The sequence below is a fragment of the Pelobates fuscus genome, chromosome 5 (assembly GCF_036172605.1).
Source record: "Pelobates fuscus isolate aPelFus1 chromosome 5, aPelFus1.pri, whole genome shotgun sequence".
In the NCBI taxonomy this organism is placed as follows: Eukaryota; Metazoa; Chordata; class Amphibia; order Anura; family Pelobatidae; genus Pelobates; species Pelobates fuscus.
Genome location: NC_086321.1, coordinates 96,916,603 through 96,940,333, shown reverse-complemented (window position 1 = coordinate 96,940,333; position 23,731 = coordinate 96,916,603). Strand labels below are relative to the sequence as shown.

Sequence of the window (23,731 nt, the reverse complement as noted above, 5' to 3'; positions counted from 1 at the left end):
ATGGAACTATTCATTTATGGATAAAGTATTCCTGGTGTTTAAGGTCACCATGAAAAATAATGTGTGTCCTAAATGTAACAAGAAATGTAACTATCTGAATTTTTAGAATGTAACAAATCATAAAAAAGTATAACTTATTTTAACATTTCTACAGTTTGAAGAGGATAGCCATCTTCTAGAATAAAAAACAAGGCAGCTTATCATGTAATATGCAATGATATACAAAATATTGTATTGTATATGTTTATATATAAGTTTTCTTATATACACGTCCCTGTCTAACAAAAGACATCAAGGTATGACAGAGGAGAGAGGTCCAATATGAAACCGACCAATTACTATACCACAATAATACTGCAGAACCCATGATGCCAAGTTTATTTAGATCTTACACAAGAAATATGTCATCTTGAGCAATTAAAATCCCATTATGTTAAATTTACAAGATCATATTGATCAACAGAGAAACTTTCATTCATGTCCCTGTGGCCATAAAGCTAAACTAGATGTTTCATGCCCATTTATAGTATGACCAGCTTTACCATGTATTTATTGACCTAATAAACAGATTCGGTTTTTTTTTTGGCAGGGTTTGCTACATCTCTGTAAATGGAAACTGGAGGCACCATAGGCATTGAATTTGTGATAATGCCTAAAGTTTATGGTCTTGTCTATCCATTCCATGGTGAGCCAGTGTTGAGTAGTTTTACACTCAATAAGGGTCTCTGGCCACCTACAGTCCTGTCTCCACAGAAGGTATGGCTACGATAGAGTTTATGTTTTTTCTAGCCGTATCAATTCAAATTAGCAATGGGTGCTCTTATAGTGGTCAGCTGGCACCCTCAGCCAATCACAACCACCCATTGCTGCTCTTGTCAATTAGTCCAAGCAGCACTGAGCAGGATAGGTTGCTGATGACTCTCGTTTAGGAGTAAAACATTAAACAACTGTTAATGCTGAATTTAAAGATGCGGAGACTCCACTATAGCCACTTCAATGAGATGTAGCAGTTACAGTGCCTACAGTGTCCCTTTATAAGCTTTTACACACACCAAAGTGCAAATTACTTTTCTAAAAAACGCTTAAATTTTATCACAGTATCGCTGACTTCTAGGAATGAGAAATGTTGAATATTAGAAATCAAGATTGGAAACTATTGGGCAACCAACCCCTGTTGAACCATGGTAAACCAATAATAATAGAAGGTTGTCTTATCTTGGCTATAAACTGTGATGAATGTGCATTGCTCTTAATAGATTCTGCTAATAATAATAAGAATGATCAATTCATTAGGCATTCATTTGTGGGCTCCAGACTCACCTGATACTGTAGAACTGCTAATGCTGATATCTGGATCCTCTTGTGGAGAGTCCTCAGAAATTAGAGCAGACTTATCACCCTCTTGTTGTGAATCCGAGGCACAGGGTACATCTGCATCAGAAGAAATGGCGAACTTGGGCAGCAAGTTGACATTATGTTTCTGATTATGACTTTCTGTATCAGAGGATGTTGATATAGACAGCTGTTGCCTGTTTGATACAAAACAAGTGGCATACTAAGTAAATTAAGACAATGTTCAAGCTGAATTAGTATTATCTATTAATATTCTCACAGTAAGAAATCACATTCCTGCTTTTACTCAGAACTTGGGTAAGTACAGCTAATAAACAAAGTTCCTATGCATCTTGGTAACAAAACAAGGAATAGAGTCAGCGCTAATCAGAAAGGCAGCGGTCCCAAACAAGGGCTCCCTCTAATGTCCCTGGAGGTAAATAGACAAAACAAGAGAATGAGGGATGGGTCTGCGCCACTGTATACAACAGATACAATTAAGTCCAATGGGATCTGTATCGTTGTGTCCAAAGTTCTACTTCATACAATATCCAGAAGATGTCAATGACATGGAGGATAGTCCAATTGTATAAAAAATAGAAGAATTCTTACTTACAGTTGGCAGAGCTTAATCCAGCTCTGGTGTGAATGGCTTATAGCGGTATTATCCCCGCTTGCAGGATATACGGCAAGTGTCCTCTTCTATGTAGTGGCAGGTAACCAAGTTGGAAATAAAAATGGAAACAATAATGGTGCAGTATGTTCCACACATGCGATAAAAGATATAAAATATAATAGATACACTCACATTCGGTAGAGCTTCGGCTAGCTCTAGGTTGCTAGGCGTGCAGCGGTATAATCCCCGCTTGCAGGATATAGGATGAGTGATCTTGAAGCGAATATCAATAGCTCGGAGAGAAGATAAAACAGCGATAGTGCTCTCAATAAAATCTTTGGTGATAAAATAAAATAATAAAATATACTCACAATATATAGGGCAGACTAACTGCTCTATGCAACAGCGAAGGTGGTATAATCCCCACCTGGGATTCTTTGGAGTATTATATCCAGGAAATAAAAAAATAAAAGAAGTATACGGTATAAAATATATATAAAAGCCAGGTAGTAATAAAAGATGATGGTTTAGACGTAAAAAGGACCAAAATCTATTTTATTAACAGTATATAAAAACAGTAAAAAATTTTACTGTTTTTATATACTGTTAATAAAATAGATTTTGGTCCTTTTTACGTCTAAACCATCATCTATTATTACTACCTGGCTTTTATATATATTTTATACCGTATACTTCTTTTATTTTTTTATTGAGAGCACTATCGCTGTTTTATCTTCTCTCCGAGCTATTGATATTCGCGTCAAGATCACTCATCCAAAATCTGCAAGTGGGGATTATACCGCTGCACGCCTAACAACCTAGAGCTAGCAGAAGCTCTACCGAATGTGAGTGTATCTATTATATTTTATATCTTTTATCGCATGTGAGGAACATACTGCACCATTATTGTTTCCATTTTTATTTCCAACTTGGTTACCTGCCACTACATAGAAGAGGACACTTGCCGTATATCCTGCAAGCGGGGATAATACCGCTATAAGCCATTCACACCAGAGATGGATTAAGCTCTGCCAACTGTAAGTAAGAATTCTTCTATTTTTTATACAATTGGACTATCCTCCATGACATTGACATCTGCTGGATATCGTATAAAGTAGAACTTTGGACACAACGATACAGATCCCATTGGACTTAATATTATTATCTGTTGTATACAGTGGCGCAGACCCATCCCCCATTCTCTTGTTCCTATGCATCTTGGACCTACTGTGTCACTGTAAGTACCAAAGAAGGCCTCCCAAAGCCTTATGCAAACCAAACAAGATTTAATGGAACACACAGATATATGGAAATACAACTTTATCTAGAAATAAGTAAACACCCTTTGCAATCAATCTGAAAAAAACAATAGAACAAAGTCCTGATTTATTTGTTAAACTTTACAATGTTATTCTTATGAAATTTTATCAATATATAATTTAATACCTATGATTAAGTTTACAGTTTTGAGTGTAGTGTGTATATATAATTACACGATATGCCCATCATGATCTACCAACCATGATTTAAAATACTGTATTGCATGGTGGGTGAGGACAAACGAGCTAATAAAAGTCCAAATGCACGGTGTGGGACCTCAAAGCTCAGAGCAGCCCCTAGACTTACAAGTCTGGTTTTCCAGATACTAGTGCGAGTTACAATCCAAGGAAGCAGCTGCTCTTTGGAAGATAGATTTTTTTCTCTCTGGCATATTGAAATTGGAGAAGACAAGTAAGGATGACTGACAAACCGCAGTTGTCTGGGAATGTTACTCTCATCAATATCAGGCAGACCAGGATATGTATGTAAGGTGCTGCCCTATGCTTAACCACTTCAGAACAAAGGGTTAGGGAAATCCTGGCACATTATGTCATAAATGGATTAAAGGAACTAGCCTTAGCCTTAATAAAACAAAGTCATGCAATATGGAAGAAATACAACGGTGAAGCATGTGTTAGTTGAATATTATTCCATTCCATGGTTCTGAAGATTTAAACCACCCAACATGGCCTGGACTGGCCACTGGAAATATGTCTGGTGGGTCGCAATGGTCACAGGGCACAAGCCAGCTGGAGAGATCAAAGGCTTGCATACTCTCTGAAGACAGTACACTCTTCTCCTGCTGCTGCAATTTTTGGGAGCTATGAATAATTGCATTGCCTTTGGTAACTCCGTTCCTGTCCACAGAGCATACCAGCACAGAAACAGAAAGTTTCTTCCCAGTCCAATCCAGCACTCAACCTTTAAGCTCCAGGTGACATGAGATGAAAGCAAGACCACAGTTAACTTAAAGCAGTGACAGTTACAGAGCTTGGTGCATGGTGTCACGCCAAGGGTGCATAATTCATTATTGCACAATAAAATATTGCCATTTATTGCAATTTGTGTAGTGCATATATTAATTGGCCACTTGGTTGCAATGTCAGATGACAGAAGGCATAATGTAAATTGCATAGAAATGTGAAGGGGGTCAGGTGGTTTACCATATGGATTGATCCTTCAATTAATCAAAGACTCTACAAGGTGTGAGAAGTCACTCTTAAGTGGCATGGAAGTCTGGTTTAAATATAAATTAACTCTCTAATTTGCCAAATGTCTAGATTCCCTCTTAGATAGGGGGTCCTTTGATATGTTAATGACAATTAACCTTGTGTTCCAGTATCATATCCAAAAGACACATTAATACTTACCCACAGACTAAAAATTAAGTGTAATTTTTAATTATATTTAGAATGGGACAAGCACACTCTTCTAATCAAGCCCAAACATAATTTGCGTAACTTAACCATAGGGGAAGGAATTGTGATGTCCGCTATATTGGGTCATAAGTAAGGAAAGTGACATATCTATGGAATGGAAAATGGTAAATTAATAAACACCATTATTTCCATTTGGATTGATTTTGGTCTGGAACACAAGGGGGTGGTCACTTATTGTCTCTATATGTATGCCTTATCTACACCTTTGGGCCAGACTTGGTAATCCACAGGGTATATATCTAATGATACGGAATTGTGTATTGTACTTGCTTGGAGACCAGAATCTAATTCTGAGTGAGTCACCATCTACCTTACCAGAGACCCCCTGGGCAGAAGTTTTACTTTGAAAACCTGACTAAGTGATTAGGACTTCTGTTATTTTATCCCTTTTGTTTTTATCTGTTCTTGGTGTAACTAATTTGATTGTCATCTATATTTTTGTATGCACTGTGACTATTTTTTGCTCATAATAAATATTCCTTTATTAAGTTCTGCCATTGCCTGGTAAAGAATCACATTACCTGAAGAGACTACTTAGTGTTTTTCAATTACATAGATATTGTGCTAAGTTGTATTTGGTGGGGTTTTATCATGAAGTTATCTGAGGGACCAAGGCACCCCATTAATAAATTGTCTTGGTGGTGACAGCATTAAAATAGTAATATTTATATTATTATGGTTAAGTGTGGGGGGTGTTAAGTGGGATTTTTATCATTATTTCTGGTCTAGTGCAGACAAATAGTAAACTGTAACCATTTCACCACCACAACTACATCACGCACACCATTGGAGTAGGGTGCATTTGTGACACATGGTGCTGTGTTATTGAGACTATTAACTCACATTTCAGAATATTCAGAGCTCCAGCTTAGTGATTCCACTGGTGGTAAATTCAGGTTCTTTGATTTTTCTTCTGGATCATCCTTTTCCTCTACTTTGCTTTGCATTAGTTGATCAATGCTACTAAACACCTATAGATGAAAAATCAGATTTTGTATTGCAATGATTGTGTTTTTTTTTTTACCAAATGCAACCATTTTCTTTTGTTATGCATAATAGTTAGAAGGGAAAAAACATTTAAAAAGTAGATTATCGGATTTAAGAGAGAATTTTAAATTATGACTGAAAAGATCAACACAAACTAACTGGTATTATTTGCAAGAAAGATAATTAATTGACCTTTGAAAAGCGATGGGAGGAAGAAGAAAACTGCCTAATTTCCATACTGAAGTCCTCATCATTTGTATCATCTTCCTCTTCGGTTTCCATATGATGATACTTTTCAGAACGGGCTGAAACACATTGAAGATATTTTGGTGAATATTTGGAATCTTTATTATTATTATTATTTTAAAAAAAAATGTGTACAATTTTCACCTTATCTTTAAGACTTAACCACAAAACAACTGGGAGATGACCATTACCCTACTCCCGTGATGTTTTTTACAATGTTGTTGGTAAGATTGTTGAAAAACTTTAACAGTTTGATATAGTAAATATGTGTTGCCAGGGAATAGGCATCCACTGGACCTATAGCTTTTTTACAGTTTTATTGGAGGTCACAGTCAATGAGTACAGTAGATTTGTAATCTCTCACATCATTCTACTTCAGCATGCACACAACATAAGCTATGGGCTTGACAATTTTCTAATTGTCTAAAATGTATTGTAAATTACCAAAAGCATAAAAAAAAAAGGTTTTCCTGTACTTTGAATCTCTTCAATTACCCCATAACACACATTCACATTTTATATGTATGTATATTTAAAAACGGTTTCTTCCTTACTCTGAGGAATAGTATTTCCTGGAAGCACGTGTAGCTTGCATTATATGGAATCAGAATGATGCAAAATAGAAATGTATTCATTTTTCAAGGAGGGATCTTTAACAGGATATTCAGTAAAGTGAAAATTGTCAAATTTAAGGCCAAAGTAGATGTGGAAAAATACCTGACTGAGTACCTTAAAAGAAAACTATTTTTATTCCTGACACTGTACTTCTAAAACCACAATTTAGGTGACTAGCCCCCCTGTCAAAAGTAAAATGTGATTTTATTCACCCTTTTCTGGCCCTGCGCGGGTCTCCTCATGGCTGGCTCTGCCCCCTTGGCTGAGATCATTAAACTTTAAGATTTCATCCGATACAATGTTTTCCCATAAAAAAGCATTATGAGGCTATAGTGCTTGCACGGTAACATGCTGTGCCAAACAGCATCTTCTCAGAGATCCATTGAATCAATGCATCCCTAAGAGGAACGTTCAGAGCATGGAGAAGCTAGACGCTGAAAAGGCAGTGTTTACATCAGAGGTGTTACTCTATAGAAAGTCGCAAACCTTAGTTATTGTATAAAATCTCTTGTCTTTATGTGTATGGATGGGAATTAATATGATATCAAAATTTGTGAGTATGTATGATGGCTGTACGGTTAGAGATACAGGTATTTGTGTATGGGATGGACAGTCATAAACAAATGCATATTAAGACAGAAGGTTTTATAACTATTGTGTGTCCACACAATCCCAAGGGACAATGGAAGGTTTGTTGAGAGTAAACTTGCTGAGACTCCAGAGTGTCATATCAGGACAACTATCTTTAATTGTATCCAGGTACGTATGAGAAAGACCCCAGGAAAATGATAGGTGTGTCTTAGGTAGCCACAGGCCAGGAAGGAGATAGCAAATGCAAACTCCAACCATTGAGAATGGCTCCAGGTAATCAAATTAAATCAGTATTATATCTAGGGAGTCTTTTGAGTCAGTAGTAAAAGAAAGGGGAGAAACACACATATTATATTATATATTATATATTATATATTATATTATATTATATTATATTAATATATATATATATATATATATATATATATATATATATATATATATATATATATATATATATATATATATATATGGAAAATGATGAAGAGAGCACTCCAGGGGATATTTTCAATCAAACTTTATATGTAGTGAAGGGGATCAACGTTTCGACCCAGGAGGTCTTTGTCAAGATCTTGACAAAGACCTCCTGGGTCGAAACGTTGATCCCCTTCACTACATATAAAGTTTGATTGAAAATATCCTCTGGAGTGCTCTCTTCATCATTTTCCATATCTATTTACGCTGTGCAGCACCGAGGTTATGACAGAAGCTGATTTAAAGGTAGAGTGCCAGATTTCCGTATATATATATATATATATATTCATGATGAGATTATTGGTCATGATGAGGTTATTGTGCTGCAATTTATATGGTTTGTTTTCCGGATTGTTAAGTAAATGAGTTAATTATAACCAACACTGTGGATTGTTTGATATTCTGTTGCTGAGTTCCAATATATATATTATATATTACTAGATTCTGCTGAAAGCAGGAGCACTCAGATCGAAACCCAATATTAGATAAATATAGAACAGGGATTGTGTATTTAATAAGCCAGAGAATTTGTCTATCAGTGCATGTTTTATAAATGCATCCCTAGATTTATGGTCATGGATAAGGTTAGTTATTGTAGCTAGATAAATGCACAAGCCATTAATGAATATATTTGAATACATATCTAGTTTGCAATGATGTGTATTTGGATATATACATTGCTGGATAAGTTGTAAGTCTCAAGCACATTACACATTTCAAGCCCCATCCATATTAGTCAATCCTTAGTTTTAAAATGTGAGAAATGTAAACACTACCTTTTCTCTGAAAAGGCAGTGTTTACATTAAAATTCCTGCTAGGACATATTATACACACCAGAACCACCATAATCAACAAAATGCACTGTAGTGGTTATGGTGCTTAGATCGTCATAACCACTACCATGTTGTGGTAGTCAATAGGAAAGTTTAATCATATATATATATATATATTATATATATATGTAAACAAAAATACAAAAAACACAAACCAAAAAACTATATTAATTTACTCACTGTCAAAATAGCTAGTATCATCCTCAGACTCCAACTGTGGAATGAATTCTGCTTTTTGTCTAAGTAAACTGTTCCAGTCCAAGGCACAAAAAAAAGGATGCTGCTTAACTTCATGGGCACCACCTAAGAAAAAAGAAAAACATAAAACAAATTAAAAAAACAAAACAAAAAAAAACACATGTAGGGTTTAAATATTTAAGCAAAATAATAATTTACAACTGGTCCACACTTATCTACTAAAAGGAAGACAACCCCCCACAAATATGGCGGCATCTTTGCACAGCCTGCACTTTGGGTGTATGTGTATATAAGCAAATAATCTAGTTGTTAATTGGACATTTACAGCAGCTGATGAATTCTAATTCCAATTAAGGTGTAGGGGTCCAGAAGAAGCTGGAAACCCTGTAAAAAGATGTCTCAATTTCGTATATATACACTTTACCTGTCCCCAGTCTTTCCAGTGGATTTTGCCTGAGCAATAAAGTAATTAGATCCTGAGAGTCAGATGATGGAGCGTCATCTTTATCTGGCCAATTTATTTCATCTATAGAAAAAAAAAACATACAATGTAAAGAAGGGAAAGCTAGCACAATTTAAATAAAGAACTAAAAAAAAAAGGTTGGCATTTCAAAATATAAGAATCTACACATGGATCATGAGAGTTTTTGCCTTTTGCAGATGACAACTATCAGAACCAACGTTCACAAGTTTACATATAAGGAGCAAGCCAATGATTATTAACACCAGGATGCAGGGTTTTTTACTGCTCTAATTTGATGTAGCTAAATCGATTTTCCATATTCCCATTTTTTTTCTCCTAATCAGTGGCGTACACACAAACCATGGGGCCCCGGTGCGAAAATAATCCATGGCCCCCCGCCCCCAACAGATACACACACATACATACAAACAAACAGACAGGCACACACATATGCACACACACACACAGGCACATACACACACACATACACACAGACAGGCACACACACAGATACAGACAAGCACACACACACACAAGACACAGGTATACAGACACACACAAGACACAGCCATACAGACACACGCAGACATACACAGACATACACACACAAGACACATACATAAAAAAACAGACAGGCACACATACACACAGGCAGACACATGGACACATACACACACAGACACACACACACACAAGACAAATACATACATACAGACAGACACATACATACATACAAACAGACAGGCACACATATATACACACAGACAGACCGACACACACACATACATAAAAACAAGCACACACACATACAGGCAGGCACACAGACACACACATACATACACAGACAGGCACACAGACACACACATACATACACAGACAGGCACACAGACACACACATACACAGACAGGCACACACACACACATACATACACAGACAGGCACACACACACACACACACACACACACATACATACACAGACAGGCACACACACACATACATACACAGACAGGCACACACACACATACATACACAGACAGGCACACACACACACATACATACACAGACAGGCACACACACACACACACACACATACATACATACACAGACACACACACACATACATACACAGACAGGCACACACATACATACACAGACAGGCACACACATACATACACAGACACACACACACACATACATACACAGACACACACACACACATACATACACAGACACACACACACACACATACATACACAGACACACACACACATACATACACAGACAGGCACACACACACACATACATAGACACACACACACACACAGGCACACACACACACGCACACACACACAGGCACACACAGACATACATACAAACAGGCAGACACACACACACACAAACAGATACACACACATACAGACAGACACACATACATACAAACACACACACACACACAAAATGTTTGCCACCCTCCTGTTTCCTACCTTTAAGGTGCAGGAGGGTGACTTTCCCTGGGGTCCAGTGGTGGCTCAGGTGGATGGGAGTCAGAGTTTTCATTCTGACTCCTTGTTCTTCCTCCCGCGCGGCTCTCAGGGTTAGCTGGGAGGAGTGACGTGCGGTCACTTCCTCCCAGCGTGTGATGTCATCACAGGGGGCCCGGTCGTGCTGTTAAAGCACCCAGTGCTGACCGTGCCCCCTGACAATCCACATCCATCGGATGGCCCTGACAGCATGGGCCACCCGATGGACCCCTTGAACGGTGGCCCCAGCGGTTTGCCACGCGGGCCGGGTCGCAGAAGATGATGGCAGCGGATACCCGGACACAGGGGTCCACAGGGCAGCCGGGCCCCCTGGAGTGGCGGGCCCGGTCGCAGCTGCGACCGCAGTATGTACACTGCTGCTCCTAATGTTGTGTAACAGTTCCTTTTAAATGCCACACTCCTATCACAATAAGGCACCTCTCAACTATCCAGGGGGTATTTGGACAGGTTGGCAGGGCCATGAGGGGGCATCATCAGCAACACTATCTGTGTAACTAGCGACACCCATAATAGTTTGTCTGGATGCCTCCCAGCCTCCAGGAACATGCAGGGAGCGCTGCTGAAATGCTCCATGCATGGCCCTAGTGTCTTCTGCCGAGGGTGAGTGTGTCTAATGATGCACTTGCGCTGTGCTTTCTGGGGACAGTTTCCTGGTGTCCCCAAATACAAAACACCTGAAAATGAAAGTGGAATGGCGGCACAGGATGGCGGCACAGGACCTCAAAATCGGGACTACCCCACTGGAAAATGGGACTGGTGGGAGGACTGATAAAGGTCAAAGAAAACATAGTCCTCAAAAATCAAGTGAAAAGTGGTGTGTGTCCCTTAACTCACCCCTGTAACACAATACACAGCAAATTGCTTTAATCTGGCAATAACCTGCAAAGTTAAGGGCAAAACAGCAGGATTTGAAATAAATCTCTAATTGTACCAATTTACCAACTTGTTTTAGAATTAATCTTGATATTCCTTGTCTAATGAATACAACAACAAGAGAGCAGATTTATATGACATTAACATGACGGGAGGTACTTGAGGTCCTATAAATATCATAGAATAACAATATTATATAAGATTCCATAGGGCACATGACAGGTTACCTACCCTCCTTCCTCCACCTTCCTCCATTCCTCACACAGGGATGATTATCTGTACTTGGACCTATTCTCTGTAATATTTTTATTAGTGATATTGCAGAAGGTCTTGATGGTAAGGTGTGTCTTTTTGCTGATGATACTAAGATATGTAACAGGGTTGATGTTCCAGGAGGGATAAGCCAAATGGCTAATGATTTAGGTAAACTAGAAAAATGGTCACAGTTGTGGCAACTGACATTTAAAGTGCAAGATAATGCATCTTGGACGTAAAAAAGGGCAGAGTATAGCATATTTGATAGAGTCATAACCTCAACATCTGAGGAAAGGGATTTAGGGGTAATTATTTCAGATAACTTAAGGGTAGGCAGACAATGTAATAGAGCAGCAGGAAATGCTAGCAGAATGCTTGGTTGTATAGGGAGAGGATTTGGTTGTATAGGGAGAGGATTTAGCAGTAGGAAGAGGGAAGTGCTCATGCCATTGTATTGAGCACTGAGGAGACCTCACTTGGAGTTTTGTACGCAGTACTGGAGACCGTATCTTAAGAAGGATATTGATACTTTGGAGAGAGTTCAGAGAAGGGCTACAAAACTAGTTAATGGATTACAGGATAAAACTTACAAGGAAAGGTTAAAGGATCCTAACATGTATAGCTTGGAGGCAGGCCTGGACTGGCCATCGGGCACACCGGGCAAATGGCCATGGTCTGAGGCCGGCAGGGGAGGTCACGGGATCTCCCCAACCGGTCCATGCAGGGCCGGCGCTATCCCAGATCAAAGATCTCCCTCACCAGCCCACAGGCAGTTACATGCGGCTGCTGGGGAGGTAGAAAGGGAGGGAGACAGGACCTCTATCTTGCAGCTCCGCTGGCTTCCTCACTCGAGATCCAGAGCGTTGCTCGCAAGAGTGAACTCTAACCTCACAGGCTAGACTTCACTCACCCCAAGGCCCCCAGTGAGTGACTTGTATACCGTTGGTACCTGGTGCCTACTCGCCTTCATAGATTTCAACCCACACTTCTACCAGATTGTTGGAGATGTGGCAGGAAGTTAGGCTCATTCTCCCACATTTGGTGGGACTGTGAGGAGTTGAAACCTATGAAAATAACTTTATCGGATTTGGTAGATTTTATTTTGAAGGTTCAAACTGTTATTACGGCTCAAATGTTCCTGTTTCACTTAGACTTGCCAAAAGTTAATACAAAATTAAAAATCCTTATGATTCACATTTTTATGGCAATTAAAATAGTTATGGCTAGAAATTGGAGAAATATGGGTCCGTTAATCTGGCAAGATATTTGTATACAAGTGGATTATCAATGCAGGATGGAAGCAGGGATAGCATTAAACAAGATACCCAGAGAGAAATATGATGAAATTTGGGCCCCTTGGAATAGATATCTAAGTTGTTAAACTCAAAACCCCCCTCCCGCCCTCTATTGATAGCCACTCTTAGGTAGTAGCTTTATGTGGGAATGTAAGTAAGTAAGAGGGTAATGTATGTAAATTTCAGTTTTTCTTTATGACTGTAGTCATTGTATAATTGTATGAAATATGGTTTTACTAAAATTATGTATAATTATTTAATTTACTGTAATATTTCAAACCTATTTCTGAAAGAGTGTATATGGATGACATTTTTAAAATGAAAAATAAAAATGTATTATATATATATATATATATATATATATATATATATATATATATAGGACCCCCAGTGATGGCAGCAAAGTCCCCCCTCCCAGGCAAAAGGTAAGAAGGAAGAGGGGATACAATGCCTGTTTTTTTGATAAAAAAAAAAAAAAAAAAACATTTATATTGGCATTAGCCTGTCTCCCACCAACACATAATCCCTCCAAACACACATACAGCATCCACACACACACACACACACACACACACACACACACACACACTCTGCACCCCCTCACAAATACTATCATATATAGATCTCCTATACACACTCTGGGTCCTTCAAACACACACTACATTTCTGACATACACACTCTGGATCCCCTATGCACACACTAGATTCATTGTAAGCAAACACATACTACATTCCCTAAACACACAGTATATCACCTACACACACACACTCTCTACAGCACCTAGATACACATACATTACACCACAAACACAATACGACTAAAACCAACATATTAACACAATACCACATCACAATCAGCTCACTCTACACACATGCAATCCCATAAGCAGGCTCCAAACACATGCACAGTACTCTTTCCTGGCATTTTTGTCTCCTGGTATCCCATTTATGGAGACACCAGAGACAAGTATCAAGCAAATAATGCAAGCATGTTAATACATTTGCTTGCGCTGTGCAGAACAAACACAGGGCCTTTTTCTCATGCTAGAGCTCTTCAGGAGAGCTCTGCGCATGGTGTGCCTTGGAAGAGCATTGAACCAAAATGCTCACTTAGAGATGGGGCATGCTTGTCATTGGGGATGACAAAACACACCCTATCTGGTCGCGCCCCCTTTTCAGTGGGCCGCTGTGATTAAAAAATGCCCGGGCAAAAATGTTTTTCCAGTTCGGCCCTGTCTGGAGGAAAGACGGTTTTACCTTTAAATCTATTAACAATGAAGACATTACAGAACAGGCTTAGTAGTTCTTTACTAAATGGAAATCCACTCTGTTTAGTTGTCTTCTTAATGAATGTGGGCAATACTTTCACTGTATTAGAAAGATGCCTTGTAAAACAATCTCAGCTATTCTTTATTGGTCTATTGTGCATACACTAAGCAAACAGAACAAGACACATCTGATGATGTTTCATACAGGTTGTATAAGCAGCATGGTGACTTTTCAGTGACTCATCATGTCTATAACTATTAAGTGGAAGTCACTGTTTATGAGAAATGAATGTATTAGTAATAGTTTTCTGTTCTTAGTGGCTTTATACATATGGAGAGGGTCTATATTGAGGATCAATAGTGTACTCCGGCAGCCAAGCTAAAAGCTTGTTTTATCCTTTTTCTTAGAGCATGGGTCCTCAAACTCCAGCCCCCCCAGTTGTTGCTTAACTACAACTCCCACGATTCTTTGAATTACATAGATAGCCAGAGAATCATGGGAGTTGTAGTTCAGCAACATCTGGGGGGCCGGAGTTTGAGGACCCCTGTCCTAGACGGTGTACTTTCGGTTTGTCTGCTAAAACACCAGTCCAGTCATACAATGGGCAACATAATTGATAAAAGTGGACTCTGACGTTAGGAGACATCAAGCTGTACAACAATATTTCATTTCCAGAGACATCTATAGCAACAGAAAGATTAAATAGAGCACAGGCTACACAATTAAAACCCATTTTCAGAAAGGGAAAAATTTACGTTTCTGTAAACCAATACATCCAATAAACAATATGATCAGCAATAAGATATTGTGCAGTTACAAGGGGAAACAAAAATACAAATTGTTAAAAAACATCCGTCCAGATTTCAAATAATTTTAATGACAGTAGAGAGTTTAGTCAATTGGGCACTAAACGCACGTTTAGAGAAATATATTTATATATTCAGCAATTCATATATACACATTTATATTTTTTGTGGAAAATATGTCCTTGACTCCGAACATATTTTCTCCAACTTTCAATATAAAGTGATTAAACAATGAAATTGTACATTTTCCAGACTCTTCCCCTATCATAGCGAAGATTATGGGACATAATAAAGGGAAACTCTAGTTATCATAACTACTTCATCTCATGGAGTGGTTACAGAGTCTGGCATTCTCTGGTGTCAACCCCATGTTTAGTGGTAAACCCTTTTCAAACGGTTTGATTCTGAATGAGACCCCCAACTCTGTCCTTCTATGCAGCTAAAGCCTCAGAATAGGTGAAACACATTGTGAAATGTTCGATTTATGTTTTTATGTTATAACAATAAGGTTACTTTGGTTTTATCTAGATTTACTAGAGATACTGTTATTGATCATTTATTATTTTTTTACCTCTATCCTTAGCATACCTAGTGAAGCACTCCCCAGTGGAAACCGGACCATCTCCTTGGTGGGAATTGTACCACCTACGCTGGAATTACTGAGCGCCTAAAACTGCTCTAAGGAAAGTGAGTATGATACTATATTTTAAGTTCACTCTTCTCTCAGTGAGTACTACATTGTTTTTCTCTCTTATTAATTTCACCCATACCATTGAAGAGACTGTGAACAAGAGATATCCCAAAGGCGGGGATTGTACTGCCCTATGCCTGATCGTTTGACCTTATGATTATAGCTCCCATCTTGTGAGTGCATTACTTCTTATTCTATTACCGATCATGTCCTATTGGCAATATTACACTATTTGATTTATCTTTCTGTTACTAAATATTAATCACGGAAAACCTCATACGGCACCTTCATCCATTGGTAGGGATTATACAACTACGTGCTGTTGTGACTGGAGCTTGTTTGACACTCCATACTGTGTGAGTTGGAATTTTCACATGAGTGTTGTGTTTTTACTTAAATAAAAATACTGTACCATAGGCTCTGTTTTTTTCTCTTTTACAGCTACCCACGGACAAAGAATTATACGCTAAAGGCAGCAAGGTCATTTGGTGATCGCCTAAAACCTTGGAATCTATTACATTTAATACATTATTCTTTCTATTATTAGCATGTCGTATTAATGCTTTCATGTAAGTCTGAGCAGCAATGGGCAGCACTGTCAGACTAACCATTCCTCCTGTTGCTGCTGTGATTCGGATGTTTGAAAACAAGTAAAACACACTAGCCTCCATAGTAGCAAAAAAATAGCACCGATGGCTTTTCAGGTTCCCACAGACTCCAGCACCTTTAAGATTCACTTTGCAACATCCCTGGGGTGGGGGCTGCTACGTTTAATTTAACCATGGTATCATGATGGCAGCAGCCACACTGAAGAGTATTTTATAAACTTCTAAAGCTATGACTATAATTTAGGCATATAAGGTATCAGAAACCTAAACTGTATACTATTTATTTACAAACCCTGTTCTTCACGAAGATTTATACATTTTAAGGTGCAAAAATGGGAATAAAAATAAGACTGATTTATATGCTTTGTTGAGCAATTTTTAGTTCACTTTTAACTTGACTAAAACAGTCATGTGTACAAAAAAAAAACTTTCAATTGCCAATAGTTCATTACAGAGAACCAGATTTAGCAACTACATTTCATCATAATAATCCCTCTGCATAAGATTATCTTATTTAAGGCCATTTGATGCTGATTGCACTATAGTCGAACTGCTGGACACCACAGGCTCTCAGGAAACCTAACCATTTTGGCAGGGTAGCAGTACAGCTGGCTGCATTTATGTACTGAATGCCCTTTCATAGTAACATAATAATGTAAATAAAATGAAAACAAGAAAAATCCTTATTGAAATTAATTCTTTAAAACAAAGCGGGGCATTATTTTCTCTTTAAGAAAAAAAAAAAAAAGTGTTTTAAAGTTTAGGTTTGCTTCATTGTTTTGCTGCCCGGCCACCTCTTTTGCAATGTGGTGGGTTAAGATCTCTAAAATGAAATGTCAGAACAAATGTTCAGCTTCAAAATAAAATCCAATTAAAGAGTTGTAATGAAGGCTACCTACAGTTAGATATCCATGGGTACATATGATATGGAATGACATTATTCTTAACGGTTCTGCTATAATTTGCCAGATGGAACCTCTAACTTTGATTCTAAACATAGTTTGGAACAAAGACTATGCTTAAATAGTAAGACATTGCTAAAGCCATCTTTAAAAAAAATTGTAAGGAAACCTTTTGGTGTCTCAGTTTTGTTTTTGTGTGTTTTCTTAAATCGTGGTAATTAGAAGGTACAATTGATTTTATACAGGTCTATTTGTCCTGCAGACATCAGTAGAAGTTCAGCAAGGGCTGGATGTTTGTGACATATCACAGAGATCGTGAAAGGCATCAGGAGGACATTGACTGATCTCTTCCATGTCTTAGTCTCTGCAGAAGAAGCACACCTTGAATAGTTATATATATATATATACACATCACTCGCAATGGGGGTGACCAGGATAGGCGGAGAGACCTCAAGTACTCTGTAGACATCATTGCTGAACTTTGGAACAGCACTGCATATCTCTTTACTGAATGGACAAGACAGGGGGTTGCTCTATCAAGTTGCAAGTTTAACGTAGAGGTACACTGCAGGCACCAATACAGCTTTAATGCATTTGATCGAATTTGTCCTCATTAAAATGCTGTATTTTTTGCAAGATCAAATCTTTGTCGTTTTTTTGCACACAATCAATAAATGTTTTGCATAATACTGCACCATAAGCCTGCCTCCTTAGCCACACACCCTCCTGCCAGAAAGACGTCCTTATCAAATATATGCACCAACTGCATTCTGCAAAACCTTTACTTGCTTAATGCAAAAACTATAAAGAATTGCGCATGTTAACAAATCCTGCATATTAATGAGGTCAAAAGCTATTAAATGTATTAAAGTAACATTGGTGCCCGGAGTGTCCCCTTAATTCATGCTCCTTATTAACTAAACAACTTGTGGCTGAGTTGGTCACACACTGGATAGCTCTCATAAGAAAGCAGCAAGTCGTACTATTTATAAACCTCAGCTTTGCAAGTCGCAGCTACTAACTGATCCCTTCAAATGGCAGTCCAATATAAGCAGACGCTGCACCTTTGCAAAACAATTTCCCCTCCAAAAAAGGATATTTGGGAGAATGTCTGAAATTATTTATTTATTGTTAGGGATGTTTTTACTGAGCTGCAACTTGTAATAAAGCAGTCATAAACAAATTAATCAGCAATATAATGAATAGAACTTTAGCACACAGAAATGTGTGGATCCCCCATATCCCCCTCCCCAACATGTGTAATATTTAGATACTTGTCTATTAAACTGTGTTACTGCATTCTGGATCCATCCTACTCAGTGTGGTAGAAAGTTCTATGTCCTAAACAATGAAACACCATGGTGAGAGCAATAGACAAGTACTAATATTTCATCTTTAAATATATTTTTGGATTTGTATTAACTACACTGTGTTTGTACGAAATTCTAGATTATTTGCATAATTTCTGAGCGCAGCAAAATGTTAACTTATTTGAGCAAGGCACGATGCATGAGAAAGGAAAAACAAATTCAATTAAATAAAGTGATAAATTTGCATGCACACAGTGTTCCAGTATCAAACACGGGTTCAGCTGGATTTTAATATGCGGTCCTGCAGCAAAGCATCAAATGGAGAACGGTACCAGTCTTAAACAGGTCGTTCATAACATAAAGCTATCCAGATGGCTAAGAGTTATGGAAAACAGGTTCTAACGATAGCCTTAGTATTCATCTAAACCACACCGTTTTAAAGAATGGAAAAATACTGTATTTTTGTATTGTTTTTAATTATGTGTAGAAAAAAAAATCAAGGATATTTTGCTCCAATATAGTAATTCTTGCACACGTACTGAGAAAATCATGTAGGAGTTACAATCAGCAACTTAAATGCCGTTACGATCATAAGTTTGCTGGCATAACCTTCAGTGCGAATGCATCTGGGAAATATCCTGCAATAGCAGGTAGGGTAATAAGGGATTTTGTTTAATTATCATTTAGTTTTGCCACAAGCTGTGTGACGGTACTGGAGGTCAGCCCGCAGGTTCAGACCTGAAAGGTTATTGAATTTTAAATGAAAGGAGAACAGCTGTTATATAAATAACATTACCTTGTAATAACCCTCAGTGAAATAATTAACAATCTGTGGATTTTGGGTTTATTCCTTCCAGCTTTGCATTATTTACAACAATAAGAGAGACATTTGGTTCTAGGGATTACTTCATTACAGTTCATTTGGTAGCTTGGTTTATTAGCTTTAATCACACACCTGAGTGGCATTTTCATCCGTCAAAGTCATGTTTTAACATATATACACCTAGCTTGATTACGGTTTTCAGATAGCATACTGTTAATATAAGATTTTGCTATGTATTATTTTATTTTAATCAATGATGCATTTTCATCTAGTGTAAATTTAGAACATGTATGAACAGAAAACCGGATCTTGTTGTTCGAGACAAAGTTACACATTTTATATTTAAGATATGTTATTATACAGACACGGTCAATTACCATGATGATCAAATGGAAATAGTATAGTTACATTTATATAAATGAGCTAATCACTTGTTTGTCAAGATACATGATATCAGAACAAAATCTTGGAGTGAATTCCTTTATATTCTATCCTGAAGCTGTCACCTGGTGCTTTGGTTTATCATTTGCAAACCAAACTTAAAGTGGCAGCCCGTGCACTATGACCACTACATGCCATTGATGTGTTTATGGTTGTATTATTTTCCAGAAGTGGTCTAACATTTTTGAATAAGACCTGCTAATACAGAAGTTATACTTATTAATATGAATTTAATCCATATTTGGGTGGCGGTGGTAGTGCAAGCATGCCTTTTGACATACTCAAATTATCAATGTTTTCCATATATAGACAAATTTGATATTGCTAATTGAAACGTAGAACTTCTGTTTTAGCAATAGTCGAGCAGCGGGCTAGGCCACCTGTGCCTCAGAAAACCCCAAGTTTTTTGAATTTGCTTTAAAATGCTCTGATACAGAATCGACCAATCACACCCACAGCCTAACATCGTGTTATGGTTTTGGTGCTTAGACTGCACCTTTAAATACAAAAGGTTTAACTACTGACAAGTTTAATAAAAAATTCCAAGCAACACAACCACTTATGCTTTTTCAAGGTTGAGGTGCAAAAAGATCCCGTCTCCCCCTATTCGATTTACTATTGCTTCAGCAATGTGCCCACACTGTTAATCTGTGACATGCATCTTCCTGACCAAGGTGTCATATAGCATTGATACACATGCTGATATCTTTATTTTTAACATTTGGGTGTTCACTTCTTGTATTAGGTTAATGGTTCCCTATTTAAAATGATAAAAAAAGCTTGAAAAGACAAATATAGTCTTTAAACCTGTCAGTAATAAAGCATCGGCAACTAGTCAACCATTGATGAAATCATCATGCTTGATAAAGCCTGTCCAATTCAATGCTTCTTAAAGCATTGAGAACAGCGGTACCTGCAATTAATCCAATGCTTCTCTATGAGAAGCATTATTATCGCCATTTATATAGCGCCAACAGATTCCATAGCGCTTTACAATATTATGAGATGGGGGATTTAACTTTAAATAGGAAAATTACAAGAAAACTTACAGGAATGATAGGTTGAAGTATTCAGAGTAAACATGCTATGTGTGATGAATACCTTTAATTTTGGAAAGGGAGAGACTATCTGGCCATCACTTCCATGCAACACAGGGATATGACTGTATCTTCCCTCCTTGAAACCGGATCTGACTGTGACTGTCCTACCCTGTAACCAGAGGCCTGGATTTTAAATTCACTACTTGCAAGTTTGGGATCTGACTAACTTACCTCTCTGCAGGCAGAGGAATCAACCATTATGATCCCTTATTTAATCTGATTTTCACTTTACTTCTCGCAAGCCTCACTACTTTTAATTCCTATTGACGCAATTGTAGCATAATGAGCAAATAAAAACTAAACACAGTACAGAATATAAATATTCAAGAATTGTACATACCACTGATAACCTGACCAAAAAGTTCTTCTGGAGTATCCCCAAAGAATGGTACACAACCAACCAGGAACTCATACAGGATAATTCCCATTGCCCACCAATCCACAGGCTTCCCATAACCTTGCCTCAAGATCACTTCTGGAGCAATATATTCCGGTGTACCACAAACCTATGAAAAAAATTAAATTCTACATTATCTATTTTATACATACATTTAGATAAATGTAATTCTACGGCATATTTCAGTGCAAATTATAATATAAGAATATATAGATATATAATGTGTGCAGAAACATGACATGGAATTAATTACACTAGCCATTTTCTCAAATGGAAACACTGAAGATGTTAAGGAAAAATTTAATAACCAGGACAAATTAGGCATTTCGTGAAAATCAGGTAGCAAAACTCTGCATATGCGGATCCAGATGCACAATTGGGTAATTTCTTTGCATAATGTTTTGTATATGAGAACACTTTATTTTCTGCTTCATTCGTCTTCAATTAGCTAAGTTGATAGTTTTAAACTGTAAGGAATTAGGTGTTCCAATAAAGTGTATTAGCACTTTTATATAAAGCGATTTGTTGGTTCTATTTCTGATACTGTAATTGTGCCAAGAAATAACACCATTTTTAACCTTGGGTGAATATGCAAAGTATTTTGGCCTTCCCTAACCTGTGATGGATGAGATACAGTGGATTAATTACAGGAAATACACTCTTGAGCAATAGGGGGTTTAGAGACAAACTGAGCACAGTAAAACCAACACATGAGAAATGTTCCATAAATCATGGCAATTTTTTCAAAACGGATAATTTTTGAAGGCTTAGTGAAAGCTAATAAAAAAAAAAAAAAGAAAATTCGACTTAAATGCAATAAAAGGAAAAGAAAAATGCATTTAAAATGGACACAAACCGAAAGAGAAAGAAAATGATGTCAATCTTTCATGAATGAATAGTTAATAATGAAGTTATAAAAAACAAATGATTCATACAGCTAGGCATTTTATTCATTTAGATGGATATATCCAAGTAACTTTAAAATACACACAGTGTGGGCAAATGATAATGAGGCATGACATAGTGAAATGGTCCATGACCAGGATTGTAGCATCTTTAATTGTACCATGCATTATACACTTCAAAACTACTCTACTGAAAATCCCACACACTACTGTATGTTCCTTAATGCATCTGTCTCAGAATACTGTTATGGTACACTTAACTCTTCCATTTTAACAACAGAAAATGATGCATTAGACTTGGATTTAATCTGTGCAAGCCAATAATCACATTTCAAAACAGAGGTGCTACATTTTAGAGTACATGGCCAGGGAGAACAGGCTACTTCAGAAAACTATGATGACTTTATGTTGCTGAAATACCACTTAGCACTGTGGATCTCTGTGATATATGTTGGATATAGAGTCCTAAAGAGAGACACTTAGTGTATGACCTGGGAACCCGAAATCTACATGGGAAGAGCACACAGCAATAAAATGACAATTGGTGAGGTCCAACTTTGCAGTAAGTGTTCACTACCTGTTACAGGTACTGTAACTGTTTCATCTCAAGTGATTATAGTGCCTGAAGTTCTCTGGCGCCATCCTTCCATTAAGCGTTAAACAGTTTTTACATGGCTTCTGCTAAATGAGGGTCAACAGCAGCCAGTGCCCATTGCTGACCCTCAGAAGCTGACCGTTCGCAGCATGTCACAGGCCCCCAATGCTGGTATGGTATTTGTATATTGAAGGAAGCATGCAATTTCTACCTAAGCAGGACTATGGTTTACCACTGAAAGGAGTGATGGCGCCAGGGGACTCCAGGGAAATATGATTAATGCAATGGGATGAAATGGTTGTAGTGCCTAGAGTGTCCCTTTATTAAAAAATCTATTCATCAAAGTATACTTCTAAGGAACTCACTTTGAATAACCACTGACAGTGTTACACTATTATGAGCCATAGCAATTCTTTGCTAGAACTTTGCTTTTGCTTCGATTATGAGAAGAAAAAAACAAACACATTATGTGTCACTTCCTTTGTGAGAAACCATGGCGTGCAGGAAGAAAAACAAAAATGCAACTGAAAAATGACCTCTATCTACACAAGGTATGGCATCATTAGCTATGATAAATATACAGCTTCTGACATGGTATCCCCTCCTGCAAATATACAAGTCATTTAGAGACCTGTCACCCATATTCCCTGTCTCTGGAATACCAAATGTATTTATTTATTTATATATTCGATCTTGCCTGGAGTCCGTCTAATCAGGTTAACTGCCTTTATTTGGCAAAAGATTACATTGTTCTAACTGAACTGAGAAATGTGATAATATTTCAATGGAATGTCATCAAAGCTG

General features: G+C 37.6%; 1 protein-coding gene across 5 annotated transcripts in view; it reads right to left on the bottom strand.

The window, feature by feature from the left end:
• MAST4 (microtubule associated serine/threonine kinase family member 4) overlaps positions 1 to 23,731 on the bottom strand; it is a 503,913-nt gene that overhangs the window by 12,501 nt on the left and 467,681 nt on the right. For all 5 annotated transcript variants that reach the window (XM_063454083.1, XM_063454086.1, XM_063454084.1 and 2 more), the window contains 6 exons: positions 21,371 to 21,536; positions 9,077 to 9,178; positions 8,635 to 8,757; positions 5,887 to 5,999; positions 5,551 to 5,678; positions 1,321 to 1,529 (listed from right to left, as the gene is read on the bottom strand). In XM_063454083.1, the coding sequence (XP_063310153.1) occupies positions 1,321 to 1,529; positions 5,551 to 5,678; positions 5,887 to 5,999; positions 8,635 to 8,757; positions 9,077 to 9,178; positions 21,371 to 21,536 (841 nt within the window). The remainder of the gene's footprint in view (positions 1 to 1,320; positions 1,530 to 5,550; positions 5,679 to 5,886; positions 6,000 to 8,634; positions 8,758 to 9,076; positions 9,179 to 21,370; positions 21,537 to 23,731) is intronic.